Raw genomic sequence first — 20,957 nt, forward strand, 5'->3', positions numbered from 1 at the left:
GCTGGGGGCTGAGTGACCAGGAGGATGATGCTATTCTTTTTTCTCCCCAGGGAGAGAGGATGGACCGCAAAGACATCTGTATGAGCTTAAGGACTGACATCCACAATCGTTAACAGATGACAGGGCCTGTGGCATTGAGCAGGGAGGTCAGATGCCAGCCACAGGAGCCTACTAGGACATCTCTGCTCGACACCAGCCTGGGCAGGGGGCTCAACAGGGTTTGTACTTTAAATGCTCCTTTTCTTTTCTTCCCATCACATGCTAACCCCTAAAACCAAGCAGTTTGGTTGTGAGTTTTCAGATTATTTGGCTCCCTCTGATCGATGGGAGCTAGGAAAAGCCAGGCTGTGATGTAAGTGGGGAATACATTTTGGACCCAGATACGGGGACAGTTTACCTTTGGAAATGTGACTTTACAGGAGTCGTGTCTGACTTTAGAATAGACCCTCCGGAGCAAAAGTTTATTAGGTTCAGGACCGACCACCGGAATTGAGGGTTTACTTGTAATTCCTTACCAGGAGTCAGAGGGCTCTTGAAGTCCCATGGATCCCGGGCCCAGGGCTTGCCTAATCTGACTCTGCCCAGGGGATATTCCACGAGAGCTGGAGATTTGATCTCCAAGTACCAATGAAGATGGGGTTCTCCCCAGGGGGGTGGGTGGGTCATGCGAGAAGGGGTTCCAGGCCTTCCCAGGGAGCTCTTGGGGGTACTCACTTGAGAGGTCCCTGCCCACACCCAGAGCCAAGCCGTCTTTGATCCACAGAACGAAGCCATCATACTCAGGGATGGCGCACAGCAGTGTCACTGGCTGGCCCGACACCACGGCCTGGTCCTGGGGCTGCTGGCTGAAGGAGTATACTTGGCCTGGGAAGGAGACAAGCACAGGGGTCAGTTAGTGCAGGGAGCAGTGCCTGGACGGCTTCTCCTCAAGTTCAGAAGCAGAGCAGTTGGCCCAGGGGATAAGCAGCTCTCTCTCCCTCGCCAGCATCTGACTTCCTGCCTGCAGCCCAGCGGCACTTCCTGTCTGCCCCCTGCTTAATTCCCTGCTCTCAGCAGCTGGCTCTCGGCTCAGCCTCCCTGCTCATCCATGCTTAACACACATTCACACTGTGAGGCGGCCTCCCCCGGCCCCCAAAGAGGCCGTGCCCGCCGTGCTTGGGACGATCTCTGCCACTTTCCATTTGGCTCCTACCTACCGCCACATGCTTGCGCCACAACAGGGCAGAGGAGGAGAGAGCCTTCCAGCTGCGAGCATCCTTGGGAGGTGCCTCAAGAAGGCAAGGTCGGGGGGGAGTGGTGTGGTTTGCTTAAAAACCCGAGAACCGGGGCGCCTGGGTGGCGCAGTCGGTTAAGCGTCCGACTTCAGCCAGGTCACGATCTCGCGGTCCGGGAGTTCGAGCCCCGCGTCAGGCTCTGGGCTGATGGCTCAGAGCCTGGAGCCTGTTTCCGATTCTGTGTCTCCCTCTCTCTCTGCCCCTCCCCCGTTCATGCTCTGTCTCTCTCTGTCCCAAAAATAAATAAACGTTGAAAAAAAAAATTAAAAAAAAAAAAAAAAAAAAAAACCCGAGAACCTGGGAAAGATATTACTGTTTAATTTGGGCCTACGGCCAAATTCCACAGGACACGTGGTGGTATAGTGTGGTCCAGAGTGAGCTGGCAGGAGCTGGAAGTCACCTCGACTCACCCTCTTTGTCCCTCTCTTTGCGATGGCACACCCAATTCTGGTGACCCCCAGCTCTCCCCTAATCTCAGCAGGTCAGTTCATGTATTCATTTTATTTATTTTTATTTTTTTTTAATTTTTAAAAAATGTTTTTATTTATTTTTGCGGCAGAGAGAGACAGAGCATGAGCAGGGGAGGGGCAGAGAGAGAGGGAGACACAGAATCGGAAACAGGCTCCGGGCTCTGAGCCGTCAGCCCAGAGCCTGACGCGGGGCTCGAACTCACGGACCGCGAGATCATGACCTGAGCCAAAGTCGGATGCCCAACCAATTGAGCCACCCAGGTGCCCCTATTTTTTTTTTTTTTTTTTTTAGTGTTTATTTATTTTGAGAGATAGAGAGCGAGTGGGGGAGGGGCAGAGAGAAGGAGACAGAATCCCAAGCAGGCTTCATGCAGTCGGCACAGAGCCCGATGCGGGGCTCGAACCCACGAACAGTGAGATCATGACGCGAGCCAAAATCATGAGTTGGACGCTTAACCCACTGAGCCACCCAGGCGCCCCAGTTCATGCTTTATTACACAAACACACCCACAGTGCATGCAATATGCCAGGCGTTGCTGTAAGATTTTCAAATGCTAGCTCTTTACTATTTTCATCTTCAAAACAAACTATGAGGTAGCTACTATTTTGATCCCTGTTTTCCGGACGAGGAAATGAGGCCCGAGGAGGTAAAAAATATGAACAGGAGCTGTGCTTGGTGATGACTTGGCAAGTACTGAGCATGTATCCCCTTTAGTTGTTACAGTAGCCATCACACCCGGATCTCATCAGCCCCAGTTCCCAGGGGCTTGGAGGTTAACTAAATCATCTGGGAATTGTCTCCCGGCAGGACTAGGGCTGTAGATGAAGACTTTCTGGCTCTGAAGACCGTGTTTTCACCTGCTGAGCTGTGCTGTGCCCAGATCCCTAAGCTGGTCCTGCGGGGAATGCTGAGGAAGCAGGGTGATGTGATCCCTCTTCCCCGGGAGGCCACAGCCGAACGGACAACAGGACAACGACGTTTCCTGAGCCCCCGACCCACAGTGGCCTCCATTCCGTTACCTGCATAGTTACATTGCAGGGCAGAAATATCCCAATTTTACGGCAAAGTAAACAGGATCAGAGAGGCAAAGTAAGCTGCCCAAGATCACACAGCTAATGAGCGGTGGAGCTGGGGTTCGATGGGGGGTCCATGTGGCTTCCAAGCCCACATTCTTTCCCATGCCCTGCCTGGCAGATACAGATACACGCTGAGGGAAGGTGGACCTGGTGGGCAGGTTGTTGCCACGGCCTCTTCTCCCCGACGTGGGAGAGTCAGGGACAGACACAGAGGTCCTGGATGCTAGGTGTTGCCCATCCTGGGGACACAATACCCCAGGCTTGGACCACAGGTAAGGCCATGCTCTTAGCAGCAGACGGCCCCAATAAGGGGGTGACTGACGTATACAGAACCCGAGGGAAGCTGGGCATGGTGGCCAAGTGGGTGCGGGGGCTCCCCGAGAGGAGCCACGGAATCCACATCAGAGAACTCATGGCAGGGGGGAAGGTAGCCGCGTTTACAACCTGATGAGATCTTGGCTGGGTCTCTGAGGAGTCTCATTAAAAATCAAATTGGCCCTGAATTGTGGGAGTAACACTTTTTATTCTGATTTGAGCTTTACAAATTAGATTTCATAGGACATTTTAATCAGCTATGTGTGGTGGGTTTATTTATTTCTTTCCTCTCAGTCTCTTCAAGTTCTCTGTTGTAATTAGACCGTTTCTGGCACCAAAGCAAGAGAGAAAGAAGGAGAAAGAGAAGGGAGAAGAGAAAGGAGAAGTGGGGGAGGGGGACAGGTAGCTGGAGAAAGCCGAAGAGGGCTGGGTGAGGGAGAAAGGGGAGGGTTGGAGAGGCCAGAAGAAGGGAGACAGGGAGGGAGGAGGTGGGGGAGGAGGGGAGGGGAGGGGAGGAGAAGGGAGGGCTGGGAGGGGCACTCCTTTCTGAGGCTCTTTTTTCCCTGGCTCGATGATGATTTCACAGCTCCTTCTTTTATATCAAAATCTTTCTTGCGAGAAAGACAGTGTCAAGACAGCCGCAATGGCTGCCAGAGATTGTGTTCTCAGAATTCGCAGGTTGTCAGCTGGGGGCGGAGGGGTTAGATCGAGAAGGGCCCCAGACAAATGGTGTGGAGCCTGCAGTGGGAAGTGTCACTTTCTCCCACCTCCAGATCCGCTTCCTCTGGGTGTGGGGGAGGACACCAGAGAATGGGGGTACAGGGAGCATCCCGAGGGGGTGCGGGTGGGGTGGGGGTGAGCCCTGGGTGGTGCGGGGAAAGCGGAGGGTGGGAGCAGGGCCGTGCCCTGAGGGAGGAGAGGGGCTGCCATCAGGAGACTGGCCCTGGAGGAGGAAGCTGAGTGGTCACTACCCACTTTGGATAGTGTCTCAGAGCCAGGAGTTGGGGCAGCTAGAAGATCCCCCAGGATAAGCCCTGAGCCCACAGAGAGCAGCCAGGAGGGGCAGGGAAGAACATACCCCCAGGCTTCAGAGAGCTTTGGGCACCCACGTGGGGTCTGTTTGGATCCCTTCAACTTTTCTATGGAAAGAATGTCTCTGGGGCACCTGGGTGGCTCCGTGGGTTAAGCATCCTACTTCGGCTCAGGTCAGGATCTCGCGGTCTGTGAGTTCAGGCCCCGCGTCGGGCTCTGTGCTGACGGCTCAGAGCCCGGAGCCTGCTTCGGATTCCGTGTCTCCCTCTCTCTCTGCCCCTCCCTGGCTCATGCTCTGTCTCTCTGTCTCTCAAAAATAAATAAATGTATGGGGCGCCTGGGTGGCGCAGTCGGTTAAGCGTCCGACTTCAGCCAGGTCACGATCTCGCGGTCCGTGAGTTCGAGCCCCGCGTCAGGCTCTGGGCTGATGGCTCAGAGCCTGGAGCCTGTTTCCGATTCTGTGTCTCCCTCTCTCTCTGCCCCTCCCCCCGTTCATGCTCTGTCTCTCTCTGTCCCAAAAAAATAAATAAAAGTTGAAAAAAAATTAAAAAAAAAAAAAGACAAAAAAAAGACAAAAAAAAAAAAGAAAAAAAATAAATAAATGTAAAAATAAAATAAAATAAAATGAAAAGAATGTCTCTGGGTGGGGCAGGGTGGGGAGACAGATACACAGGAGAACAGCCTCAGAAACACCACTCAAACGACATTATTCACCCATTCATTTTTTGGGAGGGAAGGATTGGTGCTCTGACAATTTCCTTTTTCAATCTAATTTTATTTTCTGTGCATTAAATACAAGCCACTAGGAATATTTTTTCTTTCAAATCAATGAGATGCTTTTTCAAACAGAATCATGAGTGGAGTGTCACTATCTAGAGAAGATAAAAGTCACGGTGCTGTGGGTGGAGGGGACATGGAGGGACGGGGCACGCTGTCTTTTCACCCAGGGGGCACACCTTGAGGCTTCTCTTTCAGGCTTAAGCGCCTCTAGGAACATAGCGGACAAGCCCCCATTGTCGTTTCTTGCCCAAAAGGTAGTCTTCACCCAGTCCCTCATATCCGGTTTTCTGTTCCCGGTCTTTCCTGCTCTGAGGATGTGAACTGCAAATGAGCCTGGGATCTTTTCTAGAACCTCCTGGGTGGTATGGTAAGCAGCCAGGAACCTCCTTGAGCACATCTGTTGATTCACACATTTATTGAGACCTGGTATCAGGCAGGCATCGCACGGTCTCGTGAGAAGCAGACAGATACGACGTGGTCCTTCCCTCCAGGAGCTAACGTCTGTTCGCCCACCACACCCAGACGGCTCTGACCTGGGCACAGAGCATGTGCTGCACCGACTCGACACCCCTTGCACCATCCATCCCAGGATTGCTGCCTCAGTTTCTCATTGTGCCCCCTGGCCTTCTTCTGCAGTGAAGCCTGCTTTTCCTGCTTTGTTTTCAATCTGTCACCATCACCAAGTGTGGCCCAGCCCTCCCCCACAGCACCTCTCGACGCACCCTTTCCTCTCCATTCCTATGGCTATAATCCGAAGTCCGGGCCCTCACCACCTCAACCTGGCTTCTTTCAACAGTCTGTGAATGCCTTCAGGTCCTGCCCTGGAGGGTTCTTCCTAAGGCACCGTCTTCCTCACGTGCTCTCCCTTTTCTAAGGGTGGAAACTCTAATGGCTTCCCACTGCCCACAGGCACCTGGCAGGCTTCTCCAAAATCTGACTCCCTTCTCCCTCCGTGCTCAATAGTCACCTGTGCCGGCCGTTCACTCATGCTGTCCCATGTCACCAGTGTTCCGCCATTCTGGAATCACCCCTCACCCCTCTCCCAGGGTCTCCCCGACCAGCCCTGCCCGCACTGAAGGCCAAGTTCTTCTCCATGAGCTTTGCCTGTATCTCTAGGCACTGCCTGTCACCGAAGGGGGATCTTCTCTCTTCTCCCCTCTTCCCTACTTCCCCATTTTTCTTCCTTCTTGTCTCCCTTAATTTCTTCAAACCTTCATTGAGCACTGACTGTATGTCAGACACAGAAAGGAACCGAAGTAAATGAGAAACGGAGGGTAAACTCTTGAGGGTAGGGGCCACGGCTGTCTTTTTCATCTTGTATTCTCAGCACCTGGTCTGGTGTGTAAGCAGCAAATAAACTCAAGCTTGTGGCCTTGTGGCCTACCTATGCTAGTTTGGCTCCTGAGATCTGCGGTCATGAAGGAAAACTGTTTTTATGATATAAAGTACTGATTAGGCAGGTATTGTGCTGAGCACACTACACGGAAGGAGGGAAGTGAGAAATCAGGGGGAAGGGACAGCGTCTCAAGGAGTCAGGCTTTACAGGGTAAAAATAACGGAATTATTCATGGAAGACCTACTTTTTAACCAATTCTTGCTAGTTAGGTGTTACTATCCACATTTCACAGATGAACTGAGGCTCCTAGTGGGTCCAGAGGCAATTCAAGGTCACCCAGTGGACCCAGGTGTCATTCAAGGTCATGTAGTGGGCCCAGGTGCACTTCAAGGTCACACAATGGGCCCAGGTATAATTCAGACCCCAGTGTCTTTTTTTAAATAAGAAAACCCTGTTTTCTTGCCACTATACCATGTTGGTTATTAAATGAAGGGTCTGGAACTTGGATTTTTATTTATAAACTTGTATTCACCCCAATCAACCCCGCAACCATTCCCCTCAGACCCTCTAAAGAGAGGATGAGGATCTTCGGAGTGGAAAGCAATTTCTTGGTTCTCCCCTAAGTTTACATAGCCTCCTGCCAGCTGGTGGTCAACAACACTAAGCCAGGGTTCAGGGTGGAGTCCAGCACTGGCCACTGTGGGGGAATGACAGGAGGTATAATAATTATTGGTACTTATTATTATATAAATAGTCATTATCTATGTAACTATGTTATTATATAAATACATATAACTAGCTATGTATTATAAATAATATTTTTATTGTTGTAGAATTACTAATAGCTAACTTTCTTTTAAAAATTTTTTTAATGTTTATCTTTTTAAAATGTTTATTTATTTTGAGAGAGAGAGAGACAGAGTGCGAGTGGGGGAGGGGCGGAGAGAGAGGGAGACACAGAATCCGAAGCAGGCTCCAGGCTCCGAGCTGTCAGCTCAGAGACCCTGGGAAGTCACAGAACCCACCGGAGACTGCACTCTCTCTTGCCCTTGGCCAGGACTGAAAGGTCTAAGGGAAACTCTAAGGGAGGGCCTGATGGAAACACACTTGGTGGGTCAGACGGAGTGAGATGTGGTCCCAGTGGTGGCTGCGGGCACACTTTCCTGTCGGCTGTCCCAGGAAGGGAGGGGCCCTGCAGAGCCCCCGAGGTGACTGTGGGCAGCCTGCACGCTCCCTGTATGCCCAGGCTGCTGAGGACTTTTCAGGCCAAGAGGGCACCTTCCCAACACTCCAGCTGGGCCTTTAGGACACTGAACTTGGGAGGGACGTGCTTCTCCCTACTGGGCTCAAGAGGAGAAGCGCCAGCCTCAAGGTCCTGCAGTGGCTCAGTGGGGATTAGAGCCTGGCTCTGAAGCCTCCCAGCACGGAGACCTCCCTCCACCTGCTCAGCAGGTGGGAAGCAGGAGTCTGGAGGTCAGGTGGGGCCTTCTCTTCAAACTGCAGGAAGCAGGAGCGGTAGCTGGCTGGGAAGGTTTCAGAGGAGGGCGGGCTCTGACGCCCCATCCTGATGAGCCATGTGTGCCCCCCACGTGGCAGGTTCTGAGTCAGGACGGCTGCAGCGAGGCAGGCGCTGGTGACTGGCAGGCGGGAGGAGGTATGGGGGCGACAGAGCGGCGGCAGGTGGCAGGAGGGCTTTCAGCTCTTCTGTGCTGAAAAGGACAGGTGCAGGTGCAGCCGGCCCCGGGGAGGTGGCATCAGAAAGCCCCTGGAGGGCTCTGGTCCTGGGGCAGAGCGCCCCCGCCCCCACCACAGCACAGCTCAGAGACCTCCCCTCCTGCCTCCCTGCCTGCCCTGTCCTCCCGCCAGCTGTTTCCTTCTGCTCTCTGCTCAGGAGCCTCATAGGTCAGCTTCTCCCTCCTCACGACTTGCCCACACTGCTTTCTTCAAAGCCCCCCCACCACCACCACCCAGATTCCCATCTCTCCTCCCACCTTCATCTCCATCAGCCCACGAGGCTCCCTGAAGGGGCCACCCCCTCCCAGCCCTGACCGCACGGCCCCTCACCTTAGACTCTTTTGGGGGACTTGCGGCACACATTAGCACGGAATGAACCATCACCATCTGGCTCTGGGAGGTCCCCAGTGTCTTCCAGTAAAATATTTAAAGTGCTGAAGACCCCACGATTCTCTATGAGCTCATACACCTCTGGCCCTTGACCTGAAATCACCTCTCAATTCCTAATTATTTCTTGGGGAGGGAAGAGGCGTTTTGAATGGAAGACTGAGGCTGTGAGGGCCAAATTACTGAGAGTGAGAGTTTTTTATAGCAGTGCCTCTGGGGGCCTGGGTGCTGTGGTGTGTGCAGGCACACGTGTGTGCACGCACATGTGTGTGTGTGTGTGTGTGTGTGTGTGTGTGTGTGTAACAAGTAGGAAGAGGGCCCAGTGGACCCATGTACATGGTGGTCAGGGTCCTTAATGTCAGAATCAGGTCACCCACCCTTGCCACCCATAACTGTCAACGCCAGATCCTTGGGGGATACCTTCTGGTACTCTAAGTGTCCTGTGTTTGGTGAATACCTCTATGGGCGTATGTGCTAGTGCCTCTCCCCTAGTCACTGATCTGGTATTCGGCGGTTCCATGGTGGTGGTGAGAGGGAATATGCACAGGGTCAGCGTGGGCTGGTGCAAACAACATGAGGTTTGGGGTTAGTGTAACCAAAGAGAGAAAGCCTCAGTGCACACTGCACTGGAGCCTGATATGGGAAGCAGGGTTGCTGATGTCCCCATGTCCCTGACATCCCTTTTTTTTCAGTCTGTGCTCAGCGGTCAGACCAGAGGCAGTCCAGAGATGGCATGAGGGGCTCACTCTCCCCGTCTCCTCTCTTGGACTGGGCACTTTGGCCAAGACTTTGCTCTAGCAGCAGACGGAAGGGAGGTGACCACTGTCCTTAGGGTTAATCCCAGCTTGACCTGGGCAGGAGCTAGGCCACCTGGAACGATTGCCCGGCTTCTAAGGAGCCCAGTGCTCTGCAAACATGTGCATACAGCCACCCTCATCCTGCTCCTTCAGAGTGGGAGAAAACTGGCAGAGGAGCAGGGTCCTGAGAGGCTGAGTGGTGCCCTGGGGATGCCCAGTGGCCCAGGAACAGGTGGAGTAAGGTCTCCAGTGCCCCGGGGAAGCAGCCACCACCACCCCTGTGCCTGAGCATGGGGCAGCCCAGTGAAATCCCGCCTGCTTCAAATCTCAGGACATTCTGCAAAAACTTACTGCGAGTGTGTGGATGGCCACATTTGACACAAGTCACGAGGCTACAAGGCAAAAAGTGCTCAGTCTCCTCGTGAGGTCACATAAAGTTCTTTGGGGTTGAGCAAGGTCTACTGCAAGCACGAGGGCTGGAAGGAGGAAACCTAGAGGCTTCCTGGAGGAGGAATCATGATCATAGGGAATGCAGTGGAGGACAGGTGTCATTCTGGGTTAGGAGAAACGTGCAAGGAAAAGCATGAGTGATGAGTAACTTCAGGGACCTGCTTTGAGTACCTGCCAGGGCCTGGGTCTTGGATAGTGGAAAGGACACAGGGACAGGCAAGCCAGGGAAGGAACTCTGGCCCCGTCACTAGCATTATGATCTGGGCCCCATTTCTCACCCACTCCCAGCCTCGGTTTCCTCATCTGGAAAACGGAAGTGACATGCCTACTTTGCAAAGCTGCCATGAGGAGAGGATCATGTGCAAATGATCCTGGCACACTCAGGTGTTTCATAAAGGGTTGTTCTTCTTTGCCTCACCATCCACGAGCCCAGGACTGTCAAAAGTGGAGCCACACAGCACCTGGAGTGAAGGATCCCAGAGCTGGGAAGGGAGGCTCTGCAAATCTGAAGTTGGACTGATTAGAATCTGCTTCTTCCCATGAGTCATGCAGGTGAGAGAGAGCATTTGGAGCCTCCTGTAGCTCTGTCATTGCCATGGTCCCAGCCAACGTCAGTCTCATGGAGCTGCCTGGTCAGCCATGCAGAAAAGGCTCAAATGTTGCCGTCTGCTCTGCTATTAGTGACCAATTGGGGAAGGCTTTAAGCATACTTGTACTGGGGATATTTATTGCCAGCTTTCTCCTAGCCTGGAGGATGCAAATTGCTTCATAGGAGATGAAAGGAAACCGCCCTCATCCCCAGAAGCCAGCAGAAATCTTCTTCCCTGAAGAGGAGGAAGGAGCCAGCTCAGAGGCCCCTAGCTGGTACCGAAATAATGCCAGGCAGAGTGGGAAGGGGCCAGGGCAAGATAGATCACATCTGGAAGCCCAAGTCTTGGACTTCTGCTGTTTTCCTGCTGCTCAGCACAGGACCAGCTCCTGATGCAGGAGAATGAATTCTGGGAAGTTTCCAGAATGCCTTGTCATGTCCTACTCCGGGGAGAGGACTGGGGGTGATGGGGTTATGTCTGAGCCCACTGACTATTTAAGCTGGTTGTTAGGGAGAGTGGAATGGTACCTTTGATGGTGCCGGCCACAGGCAGGGGCAGGTCCCCGTGTCTCCAAGGCCTCTGGCTGGGTGTGGGGATGCAGAGTGGGGTCTGACGTATCTTCTGTGACAAGGAGCTTAGAGCCCGGGGGAGACAAACAGGTGCACAAGGGACCGGAATAACCGACGCTACACAGTCAGTGCCGAAAGTGAGGTGTAAAGAAAGTCCCGAGGAAGGAACGTTGTTCCTTCTGAGGAAAGGAGGGAACGAGTCACAGAAGGCTTGGCTTCTGAAGTGGGCTCGAAGGGTAAACGAGATGAGGGCAAGAAGGAAATGTTTCCTGGGATTGGAAACAGCATGAATAGAGCATGGAGGTCAGAACGGGCTCAGGGATGGGGCGCCTGGGTGGCTCAGTCAGTTAAGCCTCTGACTCTTGGTTTTGGCTCGGGTCATGATCTCTCGGTTCATGAGTTCAAGCCCCGCGTTGGGCTCTGCACTAAGAGCGTGGAGCCTGCTTGGGATTGTCTCTCTTTCTCTCTCCCTCTGCCCCCCTCCCACTCATGCTCACGCTCTCTCTCTCAAAAGAAAGAGAGAAAGAAAGAAAGAAAGAAAGAGAGAGAGAGAGAGAGAGAAAGAAAACGTGTTCAGAGAATAAGAGCTGAGGCTGCATGGTTTTGTCTTGATCTCTGGCTCCGCCATTGCAGAGTGTCCCTGGACACGTTCCTCAGGCCCTCTGAACCCGAGTTTCCCCATGGGGATAGTAACCAGTGCTTGCTGGGTTGTTTGTGAGAATTAAACAGGACGATATGTGTGAAGAGCCCAGAGCCCGGCACGCCTTCCACAACAGAGCCGCTTCCATCACTACGAACCTGTAGGATGGGTGCATGGCACGTGGGCATGTCAGGTGTTCAGCAGGACGCACGTCTAGGGAATCATGGTAGGTCTGACTGTGTAGGCCCTCCAATGCATGCTAAGAAGTTGGCACTTGATGCGAAATCATCAAAGGGTTCTGACCCACATGCTCAGATCTGAGTTTTAGGAAGATCACAGCGGTGACAGTGAGGAGGGTGGATGAAGGAGGATAATCTGAAGATGGGAAGCCTGATCAGAAAGATTTTGCTGTCAACAGAGCTCAGGCTAAAGCTGCATCCGTGGAAAGAAGCAAGTGGATTTAGGAGTCACTTGGATGACAGCGGATGAGAGACGTGGGGGCATAAAGGCGCCCCTCCCCCTGGCCTGTAGGACAGGTGGGAAGGGGGAACAGATGACTTACTTGTGGAACCATTTCTGTATCAGGAGGGGAAGCGTGTTGGGGGGCAGTGAGTTCAGCTGTAAATATGTTGATGGAGAAGGGCCCCGAATCATCAGGAGAAGGTGTCCTGGGTATAATTGGGTCCGTGGGTCCGGGGGAAGCTGGTGTGAATAACTCACGCTTACTGAGCACTTACATGGCTCAGGGAGTAGAGACGCGGTTCTACAATGGGTCCTCACCTTTTGGTGTTGACCTGGGAGTTCATCTCCAGATACGGAGAGTTATGAATGTTGACGTGGCTGTCTAAGAGGGACATGGTTACTCCAGGCTGGGTGTCTTGGGCACAGATGGCTTGGGTGGTACAGTTAACTCCTATCAGCTTTGCATAGGCTTAGAGCCCTGTCGGGATGGCAAGAGGTCACCCAACCCTATCTTCCCTTGGATTGGGACTGGAAATACAAACAGGGAAGCTGGAAGAACAAGGCAGGGGTGGAAGGGGCGGGGGGACATCTCTCCATTGTGTCTTCTAGACCTCTCTGCTGGGAGAGGGACTTGAAAACACTTTCACCCTCAACATTATCATTTGCAGCCACTAGTAGCTTGATTTGGACACATGGGTGAGGAGAAGCTTGCCAATATCACACACGTTCCAGAAACTGCCTGGATTTTTATTTGGGCTTGCACAGGACAGCCAGACCGCTCTTCCCAGGGCTGGATGTGGGGCAGAAATTCGGAGGCCACGCTTTCCTGCCCTCGCTCCTTGTCTGAGCTGGGGCAGCCCGGTTTGCCTGCGATTCTCCCGGTCTCACACACCTCTCGTCAGGATGCACAATCCGCCAAGGTTGTCCTGGACAGCATGGGTCTTTAATGAAGAGCAATGGGGCTGGCCGAGGCAGGGTGACTCCAAAGTCACTATAAATCCTTCGCCTACTGATTATCAGCCCGTGGCCCGGGCCAGAGCCTGCACTGTCCTCATTAGTGGCAGGGAGAGATAATCCTCAATCCATTCAGCCAAGTTCTGGATGCCAAGAAGACGCTGATAAGTGCTGCTAGAAATACTGGTGCATCGGTACCTGTGAAGGAGCCCATCCATCCCTGCCTGCGGTCAGCCCAGAGTCTGACCGAGATGGGAAGGGCAGAGTTGTGTGGGCTGTGGTGGTGACGGTGGGGGGAGGGTATACAGTATAGAGGGGAGACGCTCCAGGCAGCCCATGAAAGCTGGAGGCCTGGATGCTGTCTCAGGCTTGCTGCAGGCTGACCATGGGGCCCAGGCTAAGCCCCTTTCTTTCTCTGAGCCTCAGGCACTTATATGTTCAGGAGTATGTGCTCTCTATACCACTGTTAGGGGAGGGGAGGAGCAGCATGAGAGAAAGGAGGTGATGCTGAAGAGCAGGACAGAGCTAGGTCATTAGCTTGAAAGCAAGTGTAGGCCTTGGGCCTTGGGCAGACTGAGCTCGTATGGTTACCCTCTTAGGGCATATCAGTGTGGGAACCACTGGGAGGCAGGGCTGTGGACTGACTGACCCCAAGGTGTCCAGCATCTCTGTTTCCTTTTACTTTTTAATTTTTTCAAAAATTTTAAAAAATGTTTATTTTTGAGAGACAGAGAGAGACACAGAGTGTGAGTAGGGAGGAGCAGACACACACACGCACACACAGAATCCAAAGCAGGCTCCAGGCACAGAACCCGACGCGGGGCTCGAAGTCACGAACTGTGAGATCATGACCTGAGCTGAAGTCGGCCGCTCAACCCACTGAGCCACCCAGGCGCCCTATGTTTTTAAAATATTTTTAAAGTTTATTTATTATTGAGAGACAGAGAGTGAGCAGGGGAGGGGCAGAGAGCGAGGGAGAGAGTCCCAAGCAGGCTCTGTGCTTTGAGTGCAGAGGCCGATGTGGGGTTCGAACTCACTAACCGTGAGGTCATGACCTGAGCTGAAATTAAGAGTCTACGCTTAACCAACTGAGCCACCCAGGCACCCCTCTCTGTTCCCTTTTAGAAGAGATACTGTAAAGACACAGGTAGCTGTCCTCTTGGTGAGCACCCAGGCTCAGAAGGTACCATCGGGTGCTGCCTGTGCTGCTTCTTAGCTGTGTGCCCTCGGGCCTGATACTTCCCGTCTCTAAGACGCCCCACGTGTAAAACGTAGGATTTAGACTCAGTGTATTAGGTCCCTCCCTTTCAGCCGGAAGGAAGGCTCTTTGTTCTGGTTTATCCAGAGTCTTATTTTTGAGTGGGGAGGACCCACAGCTGAAGAAGAATAAAACCGAGGCACGTGGAAGTAAAAGCAAATCTCCCAAGGACACTTGGTCTGTTTGAGGAAGATCCGTGTCCTTAAACCTCATTTTTCCCCCTCATTTTTTTTTAAACAAACATCTTAAAACAACCATTTTACCCTGGTATAGACCTTGCCAGTGGGAAATTGTTCTAAAAGTCTCCTATGCCTAAGAATCACCTGGGGAATTTGCTGAAAATGCAGTTTCCTGGGTTCCAAGCCAGAAATGCAGGGAGAGCAGATCTGAGCTAGGCCAAGGAGTCTGCATTTTGCCCCCCTTCCTGGGTAATCCTGCAGCAGGTGGGTTTTGGTGAATATTTGGGGGGCGCTGTTCAATGCAAACAGCGCAGGGTCAGGGGAACGGGGTTCTTTCTGTTTTTGGCTGTCATTGTATTGCCTTGATCTGGCTGCTGTTTCTCTCTGGGCGCACCAGGGTTTCCTTCACGGCTCGGTGAGGGCATTGGATGAAGCCAGTGGTTTTCACACTTTTTTTTTCAGTGCATGGTATCCTTTGCCAGTGGGATCTCATAGGGAGCGCCAGTGTGTGAAGTGGGCAGAGGCCGGCTGGGTGAAGCGGGGCGGGGGGGGGGGGGACTGAGTCCAGCCCCTTGGCCCCCTTGCAGTGGACCCCAAGGTCCCTCTGTGACGTGCTCAAGGAATCAGAAGGTCCTGTGCAGTTCTGATGGTCTCCAGGTGTCGCATGTAGTGCAACATGGCTGTTTGCCACCGACAGGTACAAAAGCCAGGGTGCGCTGTGTGGATAATGCAGTCTGGTCTTGAAGTATGAGCTACGTTTTACATTTTTTTTAAAGCGGGCGTCACACCCAGTACCGGAGTCCAATGTGGGGCTCGAACTCAGGATCCCGAGATCAAGAGTCGAATGCTTACCTAAGGATGAGCTACTTTTATGCCACTTTGCATCGGCAACCACAACTCGGACCCGGTGTTTATAGAGAAATCTTCTCATGGCTTCCGGTGTCGTTCCCAACAGGGAGTAAATCGCAATGTCCTGAATTTCTCCCGTCTTGGAGCCCAAATACAATCAACTCTTAATTATCTTCGTTAATGGAGAGGAGCAAGGGTGTGAATAATCCAAAAAATGATGGACATTCCAAAATAATGAATAATCCTAAGTAACATTCATTTTCAACTTTGGGATGCGTTTTGGTATTCATGTTTGAATATGGATGTGTTTGATGTCTGGGAAGTTTTAATACTCAACAAAACCAAACCAAACCCAGGGACGGAGCTCCCTCCCACCACCTGCTCAGCTGGGTGCAGAACATCACCTCTGGTTCTGGCTCTCAGCTAGAGTCCGGCCACACTCCATCCTCCCCCGGGTCGCTGTGTTTATGGCTCAACACCTTCCCTAGAAGGGGGCGGGGATATTAACTGATTTTGCCTTCAAAGGACTTTCATTCCCTTTGGGACTCATGCAAATAAGAGCAAAATAAGAAGCTGTGAAATGTTAACAGAGGACTTCGTTGAGCAATCTTGGTGATAGCATTTGCCAGGAATGGGGACAATTTGCCAACAGATAATTGAGAGCTGACTCTATATGTGTCCTAATTAAAAAAGTGATTCTTGTTCTCGCTGCTCTGGGATTCTGGGTGTCCTCTTCTGGTTGGTTTGGGGTATTAACCACAGCTAACTCTTGTGTATACTTTCTACTTCACAAAGAACTTCACATATGTGATGTTACTCAATCTGCCCTCATGACCTCCTGTGGAGAAGGTTCTAATGTCCGTCCCTCCGTCCTGATGGAGAGACTTGAATGCCAAGGCTCACGGCACGGCTGGCCCCATGTTCCACAGCAAGTGTATGCCTCCCAACCCAGCCCGTGTCCACCTCACTCGGCCTCTTCAGTCACCATCTAACTGTGACCCTGGCAAGGGCTCGGATCATTTGTTTCAACCCTGAAAATATGTCCGCAAACAACACGAGAAACAAAACAAATTTGCAACGATTGCGCCAGTCTTTGTTTCAATGGAAACGCTGGTCAAGGAGAGATTTTGTGCTGTGATCACCTTGAGAGGAGGGACAGAGTCTGTGCATGCTGCTGGGGGCACCCAGGCTGGGCTGAGGGCTCTGCTTAGTGCCTAGCAGGCTTAGTCTGGGTCACTGAGCCCATCTCAGAAGATGAGCTGGTGGCCAGAAGGATGGAACCGGCTCCTTGGAGGGGTAACCCCAGCTCCAGCCTGGCCGTTTTCACATCCACAGTCCTCAGAGATAGGGAGAATCTCTTCTATTGTATGGACTAGGAAACAGAAGCTCAGAGAGGTTAAGTAACCTGTCCAAGGTCACAGCTTGTGCTGGAGCTGGCAGACTCCGGCTCTGGGCCTTTGTTTACTCGATAGTTCCCCGTAAGCACAGAGAGCGCTTGAGCTGTGTAGTTAGTTTCCTCTTCAGAAAGCAGAGACTGGCTGTACTCTGTCCTCCAGCTGCCCCCAGCTGTGCTCCAAAAACAGACAGGAACCTGACAGGACATCTGCTTTTTGCCTCAGGCACAGGCTTTGCCCCACCTGCAGACCACAATCAGCCAGAGAAACCTCTGATACTCCCGGGCACCCCTGGGGCTGAGATCAGGTCCACGAGCAATAATTCAGGGCAAGAGTCGTCCACAGCTAGGCAGAGGCACCGGGCATTTTTGATCCTACCCTGCTGCATCCCCATTCAGAAGCTTTTTTGCAGAGGCCCACCCCCTACACTAGCTTTCTTGCTGAGTCCTGGGCTGGGTGAATAATGACTTCCATTCCCTGCACGGCTGGGGGCTCTGGCCTTTGCGACACCGTAGTGCTGAGCCTCTTATCTGTTCTGAGACCGCCCAAGGAGGACCAGCTGCTGCCCGGAGAGGCCCTTCTGCTGGGGCACGGGATCAGGGGCAGCGAATGGGAGTTTTTTCCCAGGCCCCATTCCCGCCTGCCCCCAGGACATCCCTATTTTCCAGCCAGGAGTGCAGCAGCTCCTCTAATAGAAGAGTTACTCCCGGCTGCGCTAGAGGGAACAGAGGCGCTCTCAAGCCTCTTCCCCTAAATGCAACAATATTTGGTAACACTTGGCGTCTTGGGGAGAGAATTCATGTCCGTAATTAGTTACTGTATATCACCGTTAGTACTCTGCTCAGGATTTACTGGGCAAATACCATTTAACTACACAATAACTACAGGTCCTTGCTGCTTATTGGGTAATTTACTAAGGCTGGGGGAATGGGGCAGGAGGGACTCTGAATAGGAGGCATTGTAACCCCTTGAATCAAACTTTATGAGTTTGGGTTTGGCAGGGAGGTGGCTGCCGGTAGCCAGCTCTCATTGCTTTGTTTTGCAGAGTTGGCTGGCAGACTGCTTCCTTCCCTTTATTTATTGCAGGAGAGGTCTGGGACTGGGGTCTGAGGCTGCCCAGAGCTACGGAGGGCCTTTTGGTAGAGAGGGTCTTGGGCTGAGCACAAAGGAACCCAGCAGGAACCTAGGCTTGGTGTCCTGGGGGCTCCATCCATCCTTCCATTTACTCCCTCGTGGGGCCTCTTTTTGTATCTGGGCCAGTGGGTGGGGAGTACATACGGGGAACTGCCCTTGGCTGGCACTATCACGATAATCCTAAACCCTCTCTTCTCTCTCAAGTGCCACGTTGGTTGGGAAGCAGCCATACCCGGACACTTGGCTGGAATTCCCAGCCTTAATCTGCTTGAGCAAAGTCTGTCTTTGTTTGGCCACGCACTGTCTAAACTCCCCTAACCTATTTAGACCACGGAGAGGGGAAGAGACGCAATAATGAAAAACTCAACGTGCAACATTGCCTTACGCAATCTAATAAATTACTCGGTACCCGGCTGCCAGCTCAGACTAAGCCCGATATTGCCTGCAGTAATTATTTGGATCAAATGCAGTTTATCTGCTTCATATTTGTGCTTCTGTGCTCAGTGGTAACTTATAAATGTCATTGTGGTGTTTATTTGTTATAATGAAACTTAATGGCGTTGGAAGCCAGGAGCAGAGCGGGTGGGGCGGCAGGTTTAAAGCAATCTCTTCATCTCTGGAGAAAGAATGAGGCAAGATAACATGGAACTGCCCCGGAGGGAGGAGATTTGCAGAGATGGTTGTGTCCTCATGCTGTGCGGTGGGCAGAGAGGGCCAGGGAAGATCTGGCTAGGTTTAATCCCGGCACTGCCCCATCTGATGTCTTTCCTCCATCTTCTAAGGGTGTTTCACAGGTAGGAGGTGTTTCATGTTCACATCACCCAATGGGTCGCCCAGATAAGACATACAGGCTGTCCAGGAGCTTGAGAGGCTAAAGTCCTATTGGATGGGGGTGGAAATGAACACCCCAGGGTGACTGTACTGTGGAGGACAGACCATCAGACAGAGGCTGGGAGAAGACAGTGGGGACAGAAAACAAAGGGAGGGTATCCTGGGGAGCCAAAAGAGGGCACCGCGAGGCTTTCCCCTTTGGGTGAGGAAGCAGCACTGGCGATAAGAAGCACAAAACATGGACAGAACAGGGAAGAGCTGGCCGGAGGTGGAGGCAGGGCGCCCCACTGACTCTGCAGAAGCAGTATGGACAAGGACGGGCCATTTAATGTCGAATAAAGGGCTCTGGCTTCATACAGCTCTGGACTCTGCCATTGACTAGCTATCCAGCTTTGGGCAAGTTATTTATCCTTCCAGAGTTTCGTTTCCTTATGTGGAAAATGGGAGTAGTAACAGATACCTCTCAGATGGCCGTGACGATAAGTGAGGTGATGTGTATTAAATGATGAACACGGTGCATGGCACACAGCAAATGATAAATAAGCGGCCGTGGCGGTGACTGGTGCATAGTAGGTGTTCAATAAATGTCTGCTGAGTGAATAAATGAATAATAACACTTCCCACCTGTGTGCATTATAAAGCCCTCTTCCAAACAGCTGGGCTTGGATTGAGACCTCACAGACACGCAAGGCTGATCTTATCATCCCCATTTTATAGTGTGAACCTGGAGGAGAACGGTTATGGTAACTTGTTCAAGGCTACTCAGCTGGTACATGTGTGGGCATTGGCTCTTCTGCGTCCCAGAGCAGGATTATCTCCGCCAGTCACGGGGGACAGCTCCCCATCTATGCTGAGAGACTGAGCTCTTTCCTCCTGACCAACTGCCCTGCTCCCTGGAGCCCAGTCACACGGCCTGCACTGACCTCCCCAGTTGAACCTGGTTGCAGAGGTTAAGTTGGGGCCTTTCCGTCCATTTTGTCTTAATACTACATTTAGTGTTTACTCATGAAATATTCATTTTCTCCCCTCAGCGACATGCTCATACAAGGCTCCTAACATCATAAATATGGATGAAAATTATTGCCATTGTTATTTCTCCCACCAGCCAGCTCCCTCCCCCCGCACACTCCCTGTTTTGATCTCAGCAAAATGGGACTGAATTGAGGGTTTTAGCCTGGAACTCTCGTAGTAATGCCTTGCATCTTGTGGTGCTTTATGCTTTCTCAAAGAACCTGTATGAGCATCACGAGTATGCCCATTTTGCAGATGAGAAAGCCTAGGTCAAGAGAGATCAAGGTCAAGGCCACACACCTAGTCAGGAACCAAACTTACTTTTAAAAACATTTATTTGTTGACTGTTTGACTTGTGATGAAATGTTCTCTGGGAAACTGAATGTGTTTGTTTCATGTCAAGAAATAGGAGCACCATCTTATTTGTATTATACTTTACAATGTGCTATTTTTCTGGTCCTCACAAGGCAGGCTTGAGTTTTGCCTATCTGACAAAACTCACACGAGTTGGCGGCAGATCTGGGCCTTAAACCATCATTTCCCAAAATGGATTCCAAGGAACATTAGTCCTAAAACACGCTCTAAGGAAAACCGTTTTGTAGTCAAACAAGTTTGGGAAACTCTGCGAACCATATACCCCTTTCAGTGGTTCCCTGTGCCCTTTGGCATATTAAAATCCCTGATGCGTTCTGTAGGATGGACCTGTTTAGTGGGGGCTGACCCAGCTTCTCCCCACCCCGACCCGCCCCCGCTTATTTAACCATGGAGCCTGGTTTTCATGGAAAACCTATTACCATGCTACGGAAACGCTGCTCCAGGGAAATGTGTATGTCTGGTCCCTCTTCCTCTTTCTGAAGGCATGGGCTTTAGAGCAGGGCTGGGAGAGGAGAGGCTGAGGACAGGGTGGAAAGCATGCTTGTGGGGCCACCATAACTGAGGTACCCCCTCCCCATGCTTTCTCTCCTCCTTCCTACACCCCTAAGGCAGTGAATTCCAGATAATTCACTCAGTGTTAGGTGTAGTCAGTCCAGCCTATATCTGAGGCAGGGTTAGAGGGGCGCCCTGATGGCTGATGGGGGGTCTCCATGGGCAGCGTAATGCAGGGAGATATAGGAGACAGTGGTCAGTGGCCATGAGGGAGAAGTCTACACGGGTCCACGACAGGCGCTCCGTCATGGTGATGGAGGGAGTCACCCCACCCTCATCTCCCAAATACACAAAGCTACCTGAGGCAGAGCGGAGATAAGAAGACCAGGGTCTGAGTCTTAGCTTCACCAGGTAATAGCTGGATGCCTTTGCGTAGATGACTTAATCTTTCTGAGCCTCTGTTTATGCTCAAAATGGAGATAACATACGTACTTTGTGATGTGATGAGGATTACACGATGTAAGTGTGTGTAAGTGCCTCCCTGTGTCTTTGTAGATTAGCTCCCCA

At 52.0% G+C, this 20,957-nt stretch overlaps 1 protein-coding gene across 7 annotated transcripts in view; it reads right to left on the reverse strand.

The window, feature by feature from the left end:
* The window catches only part of KIRREL3 (kirre like nephrin family adhesion molecule 3), a 556,991-nt gene that overhangs the window by 94,496 nt on the left and 441,538 nt on the right, over positions 1 to 20,957 (reverse strand). For all 7 annotated transcript variants that reach the window (XM_045483435.1, XM_045483436.1, XM_045483432.1 and 4 more), the window contains one exon: positions 715 to 864. In XM_045483435.1, the coding sequence (XP_045339391.1) occupies positions 715 to 864 (150 nt within the window). The remainder of the gene's footprint in view (positions 1 to 714; positions 865 to 20,957) is intronic.

The sequence above is a fragment of the Leopardus geoffroyi genome, chromosome D1 (genome assembly GCF_018350155.1).
Source record: "Leopardus geoffroyi isolate Oge1 chromosome D1, O.geoffroyi_Oge1_pat1.0, whole genome shotgun sequence".
Taxonomy (NCBI): Eukaryota; Metazoa; Chordata; class Mammalia; order Carnivora; family Felidae; genus Leopardus; species Leopardus geoffroyi.